Source organism: Vespula pensylvanica, chromosome 7 (assembly GCF_014466175.1).
Source record: "Vespula pensylvanica isolate Volc-1 chromosome 7, ASM1446617v1, whole genome shotgun sequence".
Taxonomy (NCBI): domain Eukaryota; kingdom Metazoa; phylum Arthropoda; class Insecta; order Hymenoptera; family Vespidae; genus Vespula; species Vespula pensylvanica.
Window position 1 is genome coordinate 8196152 of NC_057691.1, and position 17458 is coordinate 8213609.

Consider the following 17458-nt stretch of genomic DNA (forward strand, 5'->3'; position numbering starts at 1 on the left):
AAGTACCTTCTTCGCTTGTGCATACTATATGACTCAAATTTGTAACATTATGAACAATTTTATCTCGATATATCATGTAAATTCGTTCAATTTGGAAATTCATTTAATTCTAATTTTCACTAAAAAATATAAATCAACATAAACCGCTTTAAACTAAAATTTAATCATCTTTTGAAATCCATAATTGTGTTATAAATAAGACCTAAGCTGTTTAAGGTTGTACATATGAATAAAATATATTAATTAAAGAAATTATTTTTAAAATATTAAAAATTAACAGAGAAATGTTATTAAAATATATTTTTGTTCCAAATGTTTTATTGTTACGTATTAAATAAGTAAAACTTGATAAAATCTGCAATTTTTTTCTGATAATGAATCCTATCTCCATCTGGTGGTTACGAGTTATAACTCTTTTTTGTTGTTTCTCTTGATTTTTATGATCCGTGCTTAATATATACTAGTCTTATGCACTCTTACGACTCTCTACATGAATTATTTTATAAAGTTAAATTTTATAATTTTGCATAATTACTTGGTATCGCAACTGCATCTATAAATATTGCAAAAAATATTAATTCTTATGTTATAGCAAATGATAGCTGTTACTAACTTTTCAAAAATATTACAACTTTGTTTTTCTTTTTAACAATGGTGAACAACATTGTACTATGAAGATTATATTTCTTAATTTGCTTTTGGTAAGACAAATTAAGTTTTTAATATTTTGAGATACGATTATTTCTTAGAAATATAAAATTTATAACTTTATTTTATTTATTAAAACGCATGAAATAAAGGTTAAGTCGAATGATTTATTTGTACAAATGTGCTAAAAATATAAAAATTTCTGCTTTAGCTACCTTGCATTTTATCATTGAATGAAGAATTATTACATTATGTCAGTGATGACGTATCAAGTGGATCTTATAAATATTATAGTTTAATGTATGAAGGTATTATCAAAATTCAATTAATATCCCAGTAAGTAAATTATCAAATATGCTTGTCTCTGAATAATTTAGAACAATCTAAATGTAATCTTAATAACTATAGAAACGGAGATGCAGATTTGTATGCATCGCATACAACAACAAAACTAACTTATGAACCAGATCACTATAGTTTGCAGTCTACAACTTGTGGGGAAGATATTATAGTTGTACCAGACAGGTATATTAAATATTTTTTATATAATCAGCTCAAAGATTTATGAGACAAGAACAGTTTTGATTTCTTTTTATCAATTTATTTTTAGTTTCAAAAGACCTGTTAGCATAGGAGTATATGGGCATCCATCACATGAATTAAGTAAATATACTTTGTTAGTATACGAAGTGATATCAACGGATGAAGACGCAACTTATGATCAAAAAACAGAGAATATTTACAAGGATAGTGATAACAAGGTATAATTTAAACAATACTAGACCTATCATAAACATTTTCATATTTGTTATTTTCATATAAATTATTTTACAGAAGAAAAGTCCAACATTTTTAGTTACTTTCTTAAAATCTATTGGCAATGTATTATTTGAAATACTTTTTTAATGAAACGTATAATTGTTCACAATAGATCATTCTGGTATTATAACAATTTTATAGTAAAATAAATACACTTAATCATGTTGGAATACGAAAATGAGATGTTTTTAGAAATATTACATGAAGATGGCTTAGTGATAACAGCAAAGTAAGTCTTATATATTTCAAAATATAATGTGTTCTCACTGTTTACATTGTATTTATACGTTGTTTATTGATTTAGGGGTTTGGGTATAGAAACTGTATTTGTAAATATATTAAAAGTCTATTTAGATCCTGGAAATCTTGTTATTGTTTTGGGAACTACAGATCACGATGAAAGATATTTTATAGACAAATTACAAGATTTGGGTACAAAAAATTTACCTCGTATTGTAACGGGTCAATGTACGTCCAACGAAAGGTATATCGTTACTTATCGAATCGTTATTTTTTGCTATGAAAAATGTATTTTATAAATATGTAATTTTAATCAACATTATTATTTACAGAGAAGTGATGTATCTAGAAGGTGGAATATTATTTATACCAGGACGAATTTTAGTCGTAGATCTATTAAAAAATAGATTGCCCCTGAACTTAGTTACTGGAATTCTTGTATATAAAGCTCATAACATTTTGCGTTCGTACCAAGAAGCGTTTGCAATCAGACTGTACAGACAAACAAACAAGGTGATAAAAAAAAATAATATATATATTTTACAATCATTAATATTGATTATTTACGATTCAGTGATATTAATTATTCTTAATTCTCTAATTTCTTTATAGACTGGTTTCATCAAAGCTTTTTCTAATTCGGCATTATCTTTTACTTTTGGATTTTCTAATGTAGAACGTGTAATGAAAACTCTTTTTGTTAAAAAATTATATCTATGGCCTCGCTTCCACACAATTGTCAATAACAGTTTGTCGAAACTTAAGGTAAATAAATTAGTTATCTATAAAAAAATCTATAAATTAATCCGTTTTGAAATAAGTCTTTAAACCTGAATTTTTATTTATTACAGCCTGAAGTTTTGGAATTTCACGTGAAAATTACAATAAAAATGTTACACATTCAGACTGCTTTATTAGATTCAATGAATTATGTGGTGAAAGAATTAAAACGTATAAATAAATATGTACGTATTAAATTCAAACTACTTATCTTTTAGTTTAAAAATACATATACATTAGAATTATATTATTTACAGTTAGATCTGGAAGAATTGACAGTTGAAAATGCAATAGCTAAGAAGTTTCACAAGCAACTCCAATCACAATTAGATCCTGTTTGGCATCAACTTAGTTCCACTACAAAGCAATTGTTATCAGATTTGAAAACATTACGAGGACTTCTTATGTAAGTATATTACATAAAAAAAGCTGCAATTATTATTTTAAATCATTCATATCTTGTCCTTTCATTATATCGTTTTAATAATATTAATTGTGTCTATAGGTCTTTAACATACAAAGATTGTGTATCGTTTTATTCGACATTAAATAGTTTACGAACTATGGATTATGCTATGCAAAGTTCAGGATGGTTAATGCTAGATGCGGTCGAAAATCTATTTAAATATGCGAAAGAAAGAGTTTACACGGAAAAAAATGGTAACTATAATTTAAAATCAATATATACGCTATTTATATGCATTGGAGTATCTTTGTATGTGTGTACATATTTGTACAATGTTATTATATTATTTATACAGAATAATGAAATTTATTATTCCAATTAGAATTGAAGCCAGAACCAAATCCAAAATGGGTTGCATTGAGTGAAGTATTAAATGAGATACAACGAGATAAAAAAAAAGAAGATAATGAAAATCCAGAAAAGGTTCTCGTTTTAGTTCATGATAGGCAAACGTGTTATCAGTTAAAAAAATGTTTAACTATGGGAGCTAATGAATATTTACTCGATGAAGCGTTTAAAAAACTGCAACACGATAATCTTCACAAATTAAAGTATGTTATCGAAAATAATTTTTGTATAGATATTACTTATCGTAATTTATATATAGTCTCTGTTTATACTTATTATAATAAATTTTTTAAGTAGTATTGCCGAGAATAACGAAAAATCAATGTCAACAACTGAATCTGATAAAGATGAAGAGATAATGGATACACAAGATAGTTATGTATTGACATTATCGCAAAAAGCTGTTACAGAGAGTCAATCTACTGATCCGGAAAATGAGTATCATGAAACTTTATTTGAAGAATGTTCTCAAGTATGTTAAATAATATATTCTTTGACGAATTAAATAGGAAGATATATAATACGTTACTTTATATAACGTGTGACTTTGTAGATAGCTGAATTAGATCTAACAACAATTACAACAACTGCACCCATAATCATTCTACAATCTTTAAAGAAAGATGGTGATCCAATGGCATTACAACGAACGCTAAAGGAAAGTAAGCCTAGCAATGTAATAATGTATGTCGCTGACATCGCAGCCGTACGTCAACTAGAAGTATGTATATAATGTATTATTATAACGTGTTTAATAACAATAATCACAACATGATTACTGTCATAACTTTTTTTTTTATAGATATATCAAAATAATAATCCTTCAATAAATTTAAAAGTATATTTTTTAATTTATGGAGGATCTGTTGAAGAACAGGAATATCTAACAGCTTTAAGACGAGAGAAAGAAGCTTTCCATGTTTTAATCAACACTAAAAAAGTAAACATTTTTCGTATATTTAATTATTTCGATCTTAACATATGTAGTATATCTATGCATATTTTTTTTTCAAGACAATGGTTGTACCTGAAGATCAAGATGGAAAATCAGAAGATTGCTTAACATTTGCAACACAGTCGAGCAATGAAATGGAACAAAATACGCGCAAGGGAGACCAAGAAAATCAAAAAAATATTATTAATAAAGTCATAGTTGATATGAGAGAGTTTAATAGCGAACTGCCATCCATTTTACACTCTCGTGGCATACAGATTGAACCTGTAACTCTAGCTGTAAGTTAATAATGTAATGTGCGCTATAAAACTTTACATTTGTTTTATGCACATACATGTTTTTGTATGTTAGATCGGAGATTATATTCTATCTCCAGAAATTTGCATTGAAAGAAAAAGTGTATCTGATTTAATTGGTTCTCTTAATACTGGAAGATTATACAATCAAGCTGTTGCTATGACTCGACATTATTCTAAACCAATGCTTCTTATCGAATTTGATCAGAATAAACCATTCTGTTTCCAGGTATATATAATCATTATTTATTAGTATATTAATCAATTTTACTTTAAATATTTTATACACGAATTATATTATTTTATATTAAAAAATATACAAAAGATTTTCTTCCTTTAAGGGTTGCTATTACATGGGTAAAGATGTTAAAAGTTTTGCTATCACATCAAAATTGCAATTGCTGACTTTACATTTTCCTAAACTAAAATTCGTATGGTCACCAAGTCCGCATGCATCTGCGCAGTTGTTTGAAGAATTGAAGGTAACATATTAATGACGTAAAATAAAGTCAACGTTCAGTAACGAATTTGTTTGATATAGAGTGGTAGGGATCAGCCAAGTGCTGAAAAGGCTATCACGATTGGAGTAAATGAAAATGCAGAAGATGAGCAAGTCATGATTCAAAAATATAATCCTCATATACAAGATTTCATTGCCAAGTTACCTGGTGTACATTCGAAGAATTTATGCGCAATTTTAAATCAAGGAAAATCGCTTGATCATCTTATTAAATTTACAGAGGTAATGTGAATCGATGTATCTTTGGAATTCTAGTATCTTTATTATTATTATTTCGTCTCACAAAGATTGATAAAATTCTAATATTTGATATCACGTACAGGATGAATTGGCTGAAATGATTGGAAACAAAAGTGATGCACAAATGTTATATAACTCGATTCATAATAAATGCGGTCCAGATGAAGAAACGGATATAAAAAGTATAGGTGGTAGAAAAGTTTCAAAGGGACGCGGTAAAAAACTTTTCTCTAGAATAAAGCAATAATATGCTAAATTCTATTTTTCTTATTGTCATTATTGTATATAATTTGGAATGTTAATTAATCATGAACTTTTCATGTTTTTTTAATCATATCAAAAAATATAGTCGTTCTAAATTAAAAATAAGTCTGTGATTTTTATTAAGTACAAAATAAAAGGAATGTTTTTCAGTAGATGTTGAATTGTTTGTTAAATCTATTCACAATTTAGATTTGTAGACTCTAAAGCATGAAGTATAGATTTGTTCAATATTTCCTCAATAAGAGCCAAGGACGAATCAGTAATTTTTTTATCATCTTGTTGCTGTATCTTAAATTGTCTAAGAAAAGAAATAAATAATTAGCAAATTGTTGATGTTTTTTTTTCATTTATTAAATATGCATACTTGGTAATTTCTGCACTGGCGTCCTTAATATTGATTCGTTGTTTTAGTAATTTGGCTATACTTGCTCTTGCAATATCATAAGCGCATTCTAGTATCCTATGTACACTTCCATAAATATCCTTTAATGCGTAAGACTAGGAGGATTTGTAAAAGATACATACTAGATCTTGCATACAATTTCTTTTTAAATTAAATTATGATTTATCTATCTTTACCTTATGATCGACAGTATTTAAAATATATGAAATAATGATTCTAGAAAGTTTTTTTACGAAAATCTCTTTTTCCGCTTTACTCATCTCTTCGGGCCGAAGGTCTGTTAATAATTCACATAGGTTCAACTTAGAATCAAGATTTACACTTTTATAAAATTCTTCATTCGTTTCAAGATTGTACGTGTTGACTTCTAACAAACAAGAATATGTTTATATTATTGTTAAAAAATATATTAAAGGAAGTTTGTACTTAAAAAATTAAATTATTTATTTAAAAGGACCTGGTAAATAATCCGTGGAAAGACAGTATAGACTGCTTAAATATCGCTCGGCTATAAGAAGAGATGCTGTATCGCGAATATCTATTTCATCAATTACGTTATTAAGCCATACAGAAATATCTGAATAAGTATTGTATGGATATTGATGAACCATATTATTTTCACCCACATCAATCCACGGTTCGCGTTCCTAAATGAATATATGTAAAGAGATATATATATATATACGTTAATAGTCAAAATATATTTAATAAAATATATAAGTACGACGAGATAACATAATGATGCTAACAAGAAATATGTCTGTTTCTGCTTCCATTTTGGTTTTAAGATCTAAAATATATTCACCACATTCAGATACAATAATTTTTTTTAGAGGAGATTCATAATACGTTGGAGTATCTTCTATTTTTTGTAATGTCTGGATACCATCTACTAGTTGTCTTTTTTAATATTATTAAACATTACTTTTTATTTATTTATTTATTTTTTTCAATAAAGCAACAATTATTATTATATACATAATTTGACATTTACCCAAATGCAACATAATGATAATTCATCCATGTATTAGGTTTTAAAGAGACAATTACTTGAGATTGATTAGAGTGCTTTCCATTATTTGCCATTGATAGGACTCCTCGTCGATCGTGAGGTATGCAATATGATTCATCAGTAATTGTAGGTATTACAGTCATGTTACAATTAGTACTATTTAATTTAATATCTGATGTATATGTGTGGATAATCAACTTTTTTTAATGATAAAAAAGAAAACAATACTTATCTTAATTTCTTTTCATTTTAATACTTGCCACCAAATTGAATCCATCCATTTTTAACTATACGATGAATATAAGTGTTTGTATAAAGTGAAACTTTGAAGCCATTTATATTGTTATACTTTTCAGTACAAAAGTTTAAGAAATGTTTACAGGTTTTTGGGAGCAAGTCAGAATATAACTGTAAATATTCTTCAAATTTTTAAAGTAGTCAAATTAAAATATATTAAAAATAATTAAGCATGATTCATAACTTATACCATGAATAAAAGGGAACCTATTAAAAATCCATCCAAAGTGAATGTGAAATATACGTAAACTCTCTAAAAAAATATTCAATATTAGATATGAAAATTATTATCACATACTTATTATATTGACCTTTGTTTTTTTAATAAATTCTTTATAATATCCTTTAACATGTGTTTCATAATATCCAATATCTTTTGGCATATGAAAAACATACAATTCGTTAAGATACTCTAAAAATTCAATGTCACTGCCTATGAACACATCATTTATAAAGACTGCAACATCTCTTTTTAAGGCCCACATCTTACCACCAACACGCTATAAAAAAAATGCAACTGTATATTCATATTATATCAAAAAATTAATTAATATAGATAGCTTTTTACCACTTTCATTTTTCGAAGATATTCATACCAATCTACTTGAAACATTCCTCTAATTTGTGGTACAGCATATTTCTGTGACAAATATTGAGAAAGCTTTTCTGCATATAATCTTGCTTCATGAAAAGCAATTGTGGTGATAAGACCTTCTACTCTTATTTTAATAAGACGATTACTATCTGAGTAATCTAAACAGTAATCCCTTTTTATTGGTATCTTTTTGTCACTGTTACAGATTTTATTTATTGGAATTACATATGAATTGCAATATTGTGATAAATTTTTAGTTGACATTATATTTACTATAAATATAATAGTAATAATAATTTAATAATTTTTTTTATAAGAATAAATAAAATTTTTTTTATAAATATATGATTTGTTTAATAAAAAATGCAAAATATCAGTAAAAAATATAACCAAAAACTACTTGATTAAATTAAAATCATGAAAACAATAACATTTCATTTGATATATATTCAATTATTTCTTCAAAAATTAACAATAGTTTAAAAATATATACTATTTGTATTATCATCAGGTGTAATAGATAAATCTTTAAATGTACTTTCGATATCACTTTCATCCGAGTTATCATCTGTATCCAAATTATATAAAAATGAATCATTTTCATTCATAGGGAAATAAAACCTGAAAAAAAAATTATTAAACTTTCATGTTATAATGGAGTTGTTTTTGTTGACCAATTTATATTGAAAATTAATTACTAACGCTGGATGATCCCATATGTATTGTTTAGGTAATTTGTAATGATCCTGCTGGGTCATATGTTCCAATATGTTGTCCGACTTTATCTCACATAAAATACAACATTGCATATAAATTCGCACCCTTATGTAATTTACCAGTTTTACCTACATATTTATTTTTTATTCTTATTATTTGTTCTTTACTTAGAACCTATCTTATAGATATGTTAAATATACATACTTTCTGATAAAAAGTTAAATCTTTTGATGCCTCTTTAAAGTCAAAATTGTGTTGTTCTTTAATATGTTGTAAAATAGTTGAAAAATCTTTATCAGAATGATTACAGAATAAACAAAATATACTAATGCTTTCATCATTCCAATCAGACCATGACAATTCTTCATCTTCACTTTCACTGCTTAATTCAATATCTTTAGCATATCTGTAATTTTTCTTAAAAGAAACAAAATATATCTAATGATATAAAAAGATACATCGATTTTTAATTTTAAAAATAAACATGATATTGTAGTTACTTGACATTTTCTTGCTCTGCTAGATTCTGAATAATTGTTTACATAAAATTTATCAAACGCTTTGTTGTATGGATTTATTTGTTTATGTAACTTTTTACGCATGTGCTCTTTTAATGCCGTACGATCTTTGAAAACTTTTTCACAGTATACACAAATTAAACTAAAAATAAAATATTTTGATATTTTTAAGATATTATTATTACCATAATATAAAAAATTATATATGAATATTATTTTTGTTTGATCTCAATATCATTAAAAATACATAAATAATTATAATAATTAAACTACCTTTCTATACTTTGCTGTATTTTATCTAAAAGTTCATCAATGAAAACTAAATTTTCTGGTTTTCCAAGATAAAAATTATGTTTCTCTGAAAGATGTTTTATATAAATAAGACGTGATTTAGAAAAGTTCATTTTACAGAACATACAACCACGTGTAAAATTAGTATCATTTCTTTCCTCAGATTGTTTTGCTAATACCCATTCCTTGAAAAAAAAAAAATATATATATATATATAGATATATAATTTAATTTTATATATATTGTACTTATTATATTATCATAAACATTACCAGTTTGACTTTATATACTTCATCTCTTAATGCTTTATCCTCCGAAATACAATCAGAAAGTAAAAAGTAACTTTCATCCTTACTTGGTTTTCCATCTGGTGTACAATCCATTAATATTGTAGTACAAAAATCAGTTATAGGGTGTTCTTTGAATCTATTGCTCCAATAACGTATATAACTAATCAAACAAATGAAAACATCATACTCTTGTTGACATATCAAATACGATATATAAATCATAGATTTTTACCTTTTCAAACTTGCTATTTTCCAAACATCAGCTATAACAACACGATGTTCTTTGAACAAATGCGTTAAAAAATCTTTCTCGTTTGTAGGAAGAATAAATGAGTTCTCACAGAATAAACATTTTGAATTGGACGGTTCCTCGTCAATATCCAAAAATTGTGATTTGTACAGAGCAGGCATCGTAGATAACGAGTTGCAAATTCCAGAGATTAGGCTCATCGTTCAGTGCTTTATTACAAATCGATGTCTTAAGTATACTTATGGTATTTACAACTATATAAAACTTATCGACAATATCTGCTTATATAATAATAATTGTTTCAAAAATGATTCTCTAAAGAAAAACAAATAATCTCTGTTTGTGGTTCGAATTAAAAATAATCAATTCAATCACACTACCATTAAACAAGAATAATATTCTTACTTCGTAAACTGTGTAAACCATCTGATATATATTAATCTTCCCTTAATAATGATATTTAAATATCCGCTTTTATGTATATATAAAAACATAGTATTAATGACATCTTTTACGATTCTTAAAACTGTTCATTACCTTTTCTCGTAACGTATGCGACTTCAGGGACAGGTACGGACGAAATATAAACTACGAGCTCAATAGGGAAACACTGTCTTTGTAGGCGCCTATTTATCGCTGGTAAGTTTTTATAGATGTAAACCTCTTAAGAGTAATATACTTAATGATCGAGTAGTGTGCGACTCCGAGTATTTATATGAGAATCAGTGGTGGGGATACGAGGTTCTTCTCTTTTGCCGGGAAGTTCGAGGGGCGCCACTATACGTAATTTTTTTTTAATGAAAAATATGGAAAACAGGATTTACGCCAACATCGAATCCAGCCGTAATTCTTCGCCGATTTTGACGAATAAAATTTCTTTTTAAAGATGAAGATTTAAACGAGGACATGGTTTTCTCGAATTTTTGAGAAAGCATTATTTTTATGCACGATTTGTTCTCAAAAAAATACTATTTCTTGACACGATTTTTTTCAAAGAAAATAAAGATTTTTCAAAAATTCAAAAAAATCATGTCCTCGTTTAAATTTTCATTTATAGAATGAAATCTTGTTCGTTAAAATCCTACCAAAATTACGCCTGTACTCATCGTTGGCATAAACCATTGTAAAATCATGAGTGAAGAGTAGCCTTAATTTCGATTGAAAAATTCTTCAATTTAAAATTAAATTGAATTGAAAAGAAACGTTGTTTCATACATCATTTTATAATGAATGTAAGTTTTTAGAATCTACAATGTTCCAAAAATAATATTAAAATTTATAATAAACATCACATCAAATATTTTCATTAGTAAACAATGATTAGTGAGCGTTATGTTTCAATCGTGATGGAACGATAGAACTTAAATAATTACAACGTGATTATACGGGATCTATATTATAATAAAAATGAACACATAAAATTAATTTATAGTCATTTTATTGAAAAAATTCCATAAAAAATAGATGTTCAACATTTCGATTGTCCTTAGAAAGGAGAATATTTTCCGCATATAAAGTTTTATATGTCAAATAGAAAAAAGACTAGATAACAAATTCAATCTCAAATATATAACAATTTCATTTTGTTTTTATATCGCTTTTTTTGTTTTTAATCAAATCATACAATAAAATTATATGGCAAGCGTGCAGAGCAAAACTACTATAAATTGTACTTGGATAAGTATTCCAACAAAGCTCTATTATTCCTAATATTGAAAGCTTCGCCGCAGTTTTATAACTTGTACACCATGCAAGATACGGTAATGTATGGTAGTACCATATATAAAATTGATAATGCAAAGATCTACTGCACGCGACGCCTATAAAGTTTGCTACAAATAAAGGAAAAATAAATAATTGGCTCATCGTTGACATATCCACTTTTTCTTTTTTTTGCAATTGAGGTTTTAGATCTTTTTCCATTTGTTTTAATTTTGCATAGGATCTCAAATAAATTATCCAATTTGGTACACAGACAGCTAAAATCAACAAATGTAAAAGTAACAATGAAATATGAAAGTATGGATTAACAAATACTTCTTCTGACAAAAATCGCCAGTTTACTGTCCATTTGAATTCAAAAATTCTTCCCAGGTTGAATGCTCCTTTAATATACGAAATTGGATTTTCAATTAAAAAAGGTAAACCTACAATCGCTTGTATCGCTGCACAAATGGATAAATGTATTACAGTCTTCGATATTCCTAAGATACATAGATATGCAGCAAGAAGTGCTGGTGCAAATAATAAAATATTCATTTTTACAGATACAGCAAGGCTATAAAGAATACTTCCTAAATACCAATGCTCGTCTAAAAATGCATTTAGACTTGAAAATAATAATATCATAGCTATCGGATCATTAAAAAGTCTTAACACGAATATAGAATGTATTCGATACGATGTACAGCACATCAAAATTAATACATAAGGTGGCACCTTTTTAGTTTTTGAGTATATGCGGAAGACCAAAGCTAATAAAACGATGTAAAGAATAGCAAAGATATACTGAGCTATTTTAATTTGCTCTCCTTGCACGGTGACATGGTATAGAGCAGAAAAAATGTATAAAAATCCAGCAGGATAAACCAATGGCCCTGTATCACCTCTTAGTTTTGAATAATCCAATGTACCATTTAAAAAACCCTCCACTTCTTGCATATAAGCTTTCCAGTCGATCTCTGTGTAAGGCACTTTTTCGATAATGAATACATTCAAAAGCATTTCCAGTAAAATAAATAACTTTGTAGTTATTAGAATTTTTCTTGGATCTGTTAATAAAGACCAAAATTGAGGCCATTCGAAACTTTTGATCCAGCTATTTTTATTTCTTTTGGAAGCTTTATTTATACTATTGTGATTAGTACGATTATCTCTGCGTGGTGCCATATTTTTTTTTTAAATACACGTTTTCTATCTCGTAAAAGCACGATTAAACCGAAAATGATCGTAAATAAGAAGGTTCTGTGGGTATTGTGAAAGTAATTCTTTCACGAGTAAGACGAGTTGTAAGTAACAATCGCTATGTGGCAGTGTAGTCGCCTCGTGTCATTTTTTCGTTTATTTTCTATTAAGTCTCTGTGGAAACAAAAAATTTTAAGGTTTTGTTCTTTACGCGAAAGAAATAATTGTTAAAAAAGTAGTTTATTATCTGTGATTGCCCACGTTACTTTTTCCTATGATCGGTCACTATTATATAAAATGTATACTACTGCAATTGCACAAGATTTAAAAATAAGTCAGTTAGAGGATGAATTTTGATCTATCTGCTTATTATTTTGGTGATTAACACTAAAATAAATAAACTGTTTTTAATTAAATTATAATATCTAAAATTTTTAAGTGATATATTTTTATCAGAAAAATATATGTAGTAAGCAGGTGTTTGTTTAATTTAAAGTATACACCATGTTGAAATCGTTCATTTTTATTTGCATCATTATACAATGTTTAATTAGTTCTTCATTAGTTTTTTGTAATAATGATGATACTTCACATTCTGAAAGGTAATTATGATATAATTTTATAAGATATACATTTTTTGTCAAATAAAATATTTAAAATATTGTAATTTTATAATGCTTTTTCAGAGATAAAATTGAACAGTTGAGCAATGACATGAATTCGGATTCTACAAATTACAATGATTTTGATGAAAACATATATGATGTGTAAGGAAGAACTATAAATTACGTTTGATAAGTTATATAAATCATATATTTATATTAAATAATGCTATTCTCTTTTGTAGGAAGCAAACAGAAGATTTTATTGATCCACATTCTCTCTATTATGATAGATTTAATAAAAAAGTAATAGAAGATGTGTATGTATAAAAAATGCATTTTATCTTTGTTTGAATTTATGATCACTTATTTTAAAATATCATTGTTACTTGACACTGTTGCTTGTTGCAGAAAAAGCAATAGTAAAGAATATAATCAAGTAGAATTATTAAAAGGAAATAATGAAGATTATGAGACATTGAAAGTATATTATAAGCGTTTGATTATGATGTTATTGTTAAATGCCAACTTAAAGGTATAATAGAAATTAGTAAGAACAATAATTGTAGAGTGATTCTGTTGTAAGTATAATAATGTAATTTCATTTTCTCATATCATACAGATGAATGATGATTTCGTAGAGGGACAATTATTTATAAAAGGAACAGTAATGCAAATTGAAACACTCAAAAAAGTAGAAACTGGAAATTATTCCATAAAAGAAATTGATGTAATCTTGAGTAAAATTTTATTGGAGCCTTCATTCTTTAGTAATATTTCTAATGTGGTTGATTTATATTGGATTGTTCAGTCTGCGTTTGAATTAATAAATTACTACGTAAGTTGGTTACATCGCAATTTTATAATATTTTCAATGGTATTTACAATATTCTAAATTTTACTATTTTTATATTTTAGGCATATGTGATTATTATTGTTTGTAGTGTATTAGCAATTGTGATATTATTAAGGAAATTGTCATTGTTTTGGACATTATTCAGTATTATCATTATGGTAATAATAGTTAGCTTTTATATGACTTGGTGGCATCTAGTAACGGTAAAAAATATAATAAAAAATAAATTAATATCATCTTATATATAGCTAAGATTTTTCAAGATGTTATATATAAATATTTTATTATATTCTTTTAAAAGGAAGCTGAGATCAAATTAGCAGCAGCGCAAGTTAAATACATTGAAATGCCTGTAGCTTGTCACCCATATAAGATGAGTATGTGGGATAAAATGAAGGCATATTTCTGTAAGTATATAAAATGTAAGAATTGTATTGCGATTAGAAGACCAGATGATATAAAGTTACATAAAAAATCAAAGATTTTGGTTATGATTTAATTCGTGGTAAAAGGCTTCTGTGTTGTTATCCTCCGTACTTTATATCGATTGAGCTTTTACGTCGAAGGAAAGAAGCATTAACGCCATCTACAGTTTATAAAGAGAATTAAATCAAAACTCGTATCTCTACCAAAGAAAAATTCAAAACTGTAAACTATATAACTTGTTTTCCAATTATAGCTAAATTCTGTATAAAATTTTGTATATAATATTAAGAAAATAAATTTTTTTGATTATAGTTGATGACAAGGAATGTGAAAAATATTATGAAGCTAGAATGATTAATCCAAAACTGCAGGTAACACCTGCTTTGGTTATATCACACCTTGTATTCACAGTCGCAACGTATCCAATACCTATTATTGGAGAGGTAATATCTAAGTTTACAAGCAGTGTAACTGGTAAGATTTGTTATTGTTTTTATATGAGAATAATAACTATACGTCATATATTATGAATTCTATAAATTATAAATTATGAATTTTCAAAAAATACTACCATGTAATTAACGTTGTTTTTATAGCTCATTTACCCTCCTTCTTACGATATCCCGTACAAGTGTGCTTCAGTCTATTGCTTCCTCTACTATTCTTGGGTGTTATTTTCATTTATAAAGGAGGCTCTGTGAGCTTCGGATTACCATTATTTAATTTTTCGCTTATGTCATCTAGACAGACTTCATTGCCTCTGGATAATGCTCAAAAGAGGCAGACGATTGAGTTAATTCGTGAGGTATTCAATATTTATTTATCATTATATCACATTTTTATATATCTTTACCTTAATGTAGCTATGTTTCAGATTTTTGCCGAAGTACCTGTAAATAATCTACTAAAAAATACTGAAACTATTAATCTAGCGCTACCATCTAATATTTTCGAAAAACAAGAAAATAATAGTCCTACGAATAATGCAATTGAGGAATCTTATAAATTAATATCAAACAAATCTGAAAAAGAATTGGATCATGCTGGTGGTGATTCTGATAAAAATAATTTATTTTCCAAAGAAAATAAAGAGGAAAGCGGAGAATGCGTAAAAAAGTTTAAAATCGATTCAGAGAAATATATCGGAGGTGGCGATGCTTAATATTTTACCGCGAAATGTATTATTTAATATTTAACTTTAAATATGTGTTAAGTTAATTTTAAAGAAATATGTTTCAGATCTTACATTAAAAAATATAACAAATAAAAATGACTTTACATTTATATAATGATATCTCAAAAATCTCTCTTGAAATAAGTTTTTATACTTAAAAATTATAATTTTATACTTAAACAATTAAAAGCATGTTTGTAACAATGGACAATGCGTGTGCTTTTCTGTGTAACCATATTAGCCCGATATTTAAATTGAATAAATAGATTTTTATGAAAAGAATTAATTGCGGAAATACGTTTTACCTACCCTTGAATTATTAGTGATAAACAACACGATTTCATGAAACTATGCTTTATTAAAATCGCAGAAATGAAATTCCGACGAGCTAATTCATCGTACGATAAAACATGCGAACCATGGAATTCGTTATAGGTGGTCTCATTTGTAGCATTGTATTTTGATTGCTGGGGTCTCGTTTTGCTGAGGATTTCGTTATTAACGCAAATTCAGCCTAATGATCAACGAGCAAACAAGCGTTTACCGAAGGTAACGTCTGCGTTTTCCGTAATTATATATACGGTAGTTGGTAACGACGTGGGTGTGCTCTTGTTTAAATGAAGGGGTGGTAAGCAAGCGGATACCGCGGCGTAACGTTGAGCAATTATTAACGTATTAGTGTCGTTAGAAAATTTTCCCGTGTCACATATTACTTGTTGTCATATTTTACGAAATTGCAACAAACGAATTATTATGAGCGGAGTGTTAGATGATACACTCTACGTATAAAATGATTTATTATCTTACTCATTGATAGACAAGAGAAATATTTGATTTCATGGAAGAATGAGATAAATGTCACGAGCGATCAAAGCGAAGGAAGAAAACGATGTAACGTGTAACAAAGACGTATATTCGAGAGATCAAAATATTTTGGATGCTGCGATCATTCATGATCAGGGTACGGATCCTTTTTGAGCTTGTTCGTGGATCCGTGAACGTTGCTCGTCCCTATGCACGTAGAAAAAAAAACGGATCTACTATAGATTCTAGTACGCTTGACAGACGGTTTTGCTCAATTACATGCTCGAGATCACGTCTAAAAGTTTCTGCGGCGTTGGTGGAGTTCTCCTACCATTATATACCGTCCTTTGCTCGACGTCTTCGCAAAGCACCTCTATTATTTCATTGTCTATCGATATACCGCAAATGCGAACGCGGTGTAATCTCAACTCTAACAATTTTGTCTATTATCGATACAGGAAAATATTTATCGTGTTTCCAGCCAATATAAATGAACTGTACAAAATAATATCGGACGCGTACTAGCAAAGAAATATCGTATACTCGATCGATTACAAATATCTCGAACCTAACGGAACTCGATAGCCGATCTTAATTCGAGCGTGAGACGATCCAGGCCTGAAAGATCGTAAATGCATCGTCGAACATCGGCGAAGCTATCAAAATAACGAACCCTCCTCATCTCGGAGTGCGTTATTCGCGGCTGATCGAACGTGAAACGAGCTGCCCTCCTTTACGTGAAA

General features: G+C 27.6%; 5 protein-coding genes across 8 annotated transcripts; 3 read left to right on the forward strand and 2 right to left on the reverse strand.

Moving 5' to 3' along the window:
* The first annotated feature begins 481 nt into the window (after positions 1-481).
* On the forward strand, positions 482-1625 carry LOC122630615 (UPF0669 protein C6orf120 homolog). Its single transcript, XM_043815289.1, has 5 exons — positions 482-701; positions 860-984; positions 1057-1173; positions 1259-1409; positions 1483-1625. Exons 1-5 carry the CDS (start codon positions 672-674, stop codon positions 1552-1554), a joined length of 495 nt encoding a protein of 164 aa, XP_043671224.1. The 5' UTR covers positions 482-671; the 3' UTR covers positions 1555-1625.
* LOC122630609 (DNA repair endonuclease XPF) lies at positions 1554-5907 on the forward strand. Of its 2 annotated transcripts, none has more exons than XM_043815280.1 (16): positions 1554-1696; positions 1772-1951; positions 2040-2220; positions 2320-2472; positions 2559-2672; positions 2745-2893; positions 2993-3147; positions 3276-3504; positions 3596-3773; positions 3855-4022; positions 4104-4241; positions 4316-4534; positions 4608-4781; positions 4894-5034; positions 5094-5294; positions 5395-5907. In XM_043815280.1, exons 1-16 carry the CDS (start codon positions 1629-1631, stop codon positions 5557-5559), a joined length of 2613 nt encoding a protein of 870 aa, XP_043671215.1. In that variant the 5' UTR covers positions 1554-1628; the 3' UTR covers positions 5560-5907. The 2 variants fall into 2 exon arrangements, with proteins under 2 accessions (XP_043671215.1, XP_043671216.1); XM_043815281.1 differs by having other exon boundaries at positions 3599-3773.
* LOC122630610 lies at positions 5668-10638 on the reverse strand. 3 transcript variants are annotated; one of them, XM_043815282.1, is made up of 14 exons: positions 10487-10638; positions 9932-10158; positions 9682-9859; positions 9392-9594; positions 9101-9260; positions 8805-9017; positions 8586-8728; positions 8377-8504; positions 7857-8041; positions 7600-7788; positions 6437-6626; positions 6156-6346; positions 5941-6074; positions 5668-5874 (listed from the first exon to the last, which is right to left on the reverse strand). In XM_043815282.1, exons 2-14 carry the CDS (start codon positions 10147-10149, stop codon positions 5751-5753), a joined length of 2256 nt encoding a protein of 751 aa, XP_043671217.1. In that variant the 5' UTR covers positions 10150-10158; positions 10487-10638; the 3' UTR covers positions 5668-5750. The 3 variants fall into 3 exon arrangements, with proteins under 3 accessions (XP_043671217.1, XP_043671218.1, XP_043671219.1); XM_043815283.1 differs by lacking the exon at positions 10487-10638 and adding an exon at positions 10355-10433 and having other exon boundaries at positions 9932-10264; XM_043815284.1 differs by lacking the exons at positions 9101-9260; positions 9392-9594; positions 10487-10638 and having other exon boundaries at positions 9932-10347.
* A 727-nt stretch (positions 10639-11365) lies between these two features.
* LOC122630613 (lethal(2)neighbour of Tid protein) lies at positions 11366-12992 on the reverse strand. Its single transcript, XM_043815286.1, has one exon. The coding sequence runs from the start codon at positions 12836-12838 to the stop codon at positions 11528-11530; it is 1311 nt and encodes a 436-aa protein (XP_043671221.1). The 5' UTR covers positions 12839-12992; the 3' UTR covers positions 11366-11527.
* A 111-nt stretch (positions 12993-13103) lies between these two features.
* Positions 13104-16193, forward strand: LOC122630612. Its single transcript, XM_043815285.1, has 10 exons — positions 13104-13455; positions 13540-13620; positions 13701-13775; positions 13867-13990; positions 14078-14293; positions 14374-14514; positions 14613-14718; positions 15050-15211; positions 15334-15542; positions 15612-16193. Exons 1-10 carry the CDS (start codon positions 13358-13360, stop codon positions 15897-15899), a joined length of 1500 nt encoding a protein of 499 aa, XP_043671220.1. The 5' UTR covers positions 13104-13357; the 3' UTR covers positions 15900-16193.
* Positions 16194-17458: the final 1265 nt, after the last annotated feature.

Bases quoted from the DNA above. Each gene is read 5' to 3' on its own strand.
- LOC122630609 (XM_043815280.1), top strand. From the start codon at position 1,629: ATGTTGGAATACGAAAATGAGATGTTTTTAGAAATATTACATGAAGAT. The intron at 2,673-2,744 runs GTACGTATTAAA...TATTATTTACAG, and splicing joins TAAAACGTATAAATAAATAT to TTAGATCTGGAAGAATTGAC. The intron at 4,242-4,315 runs GTAAACATTTTT...TTTTTTTTCAAG, and splicing joins TTTTAATCAACACTAAAAAA to ACAATGGTTGTACCTGAAGA.
- LOC122630615 (XM_043815289.1), top strand. From the start codon at position 672: ATGAAGATTATATTTCTTAATTTGCTTTTG. The intron at 702-859 runs GTAAGACAAATT...TTTCTGCTTTAG, and splicing joins TATTTCTTAATTTGCTTTTG to CTACCTTGCATTTTATCATT. The intron at 985-1,056 runs GTAAGTAAATTA...TAATAACTATAG, and splicing joins AAAATTCAATTAATATCCCA to AAACGGAGATGCAGATTTGT.
- LOC122630612 (XM_043815285.1), top strand. From the start codon at position 13,358: ATGTTGAAATCGTTCATTTTTATTTGCATCATTATACAATGTTTAATT. The intron at 13,456-13,539 runs GTAATTATGATA...ATGCTTTTTCAG, and splicing joins GATACTTCACATTCTGAAAG to AGATAAAATTGAACAGTTGA. The intron at 15,212-15,333 runs GTAAGATTTGTT...TTGTTTTTATAG, and splicing joins GTTTACAAGCAGTGTAACTG to CTCATTTACCCTCCTTCTTA.
- LOC122630610 (XM_043815282.1), bottom strand. From the start codon at position 10,149: ATGAGCCTAATCTCTGGAATTTGCAACTCGTTATCTACGATGCCTGCT. The intron at 9,860-9,931 runs GTAAAAATCTAT...TTGTTTGATTAG, and splicing joins AAAATAGCAAGTTTGAAAAG to TTATATACGTTATTGGAGCA. The intron at 9,018-9,100 runs GTAACTACAATA...GTTTCTTTTAAG, and splicing joins GCAGAGCAAGAAAATGTCAA to AAAAATTACAGATATGCTAA.
- LOC122630613 (XM_043815286.1), bottom strand. From the start codon at position 12,838: ATGGCACCACGCAGAGATAATCGTACTAATCACAATAGTATAAATAAA.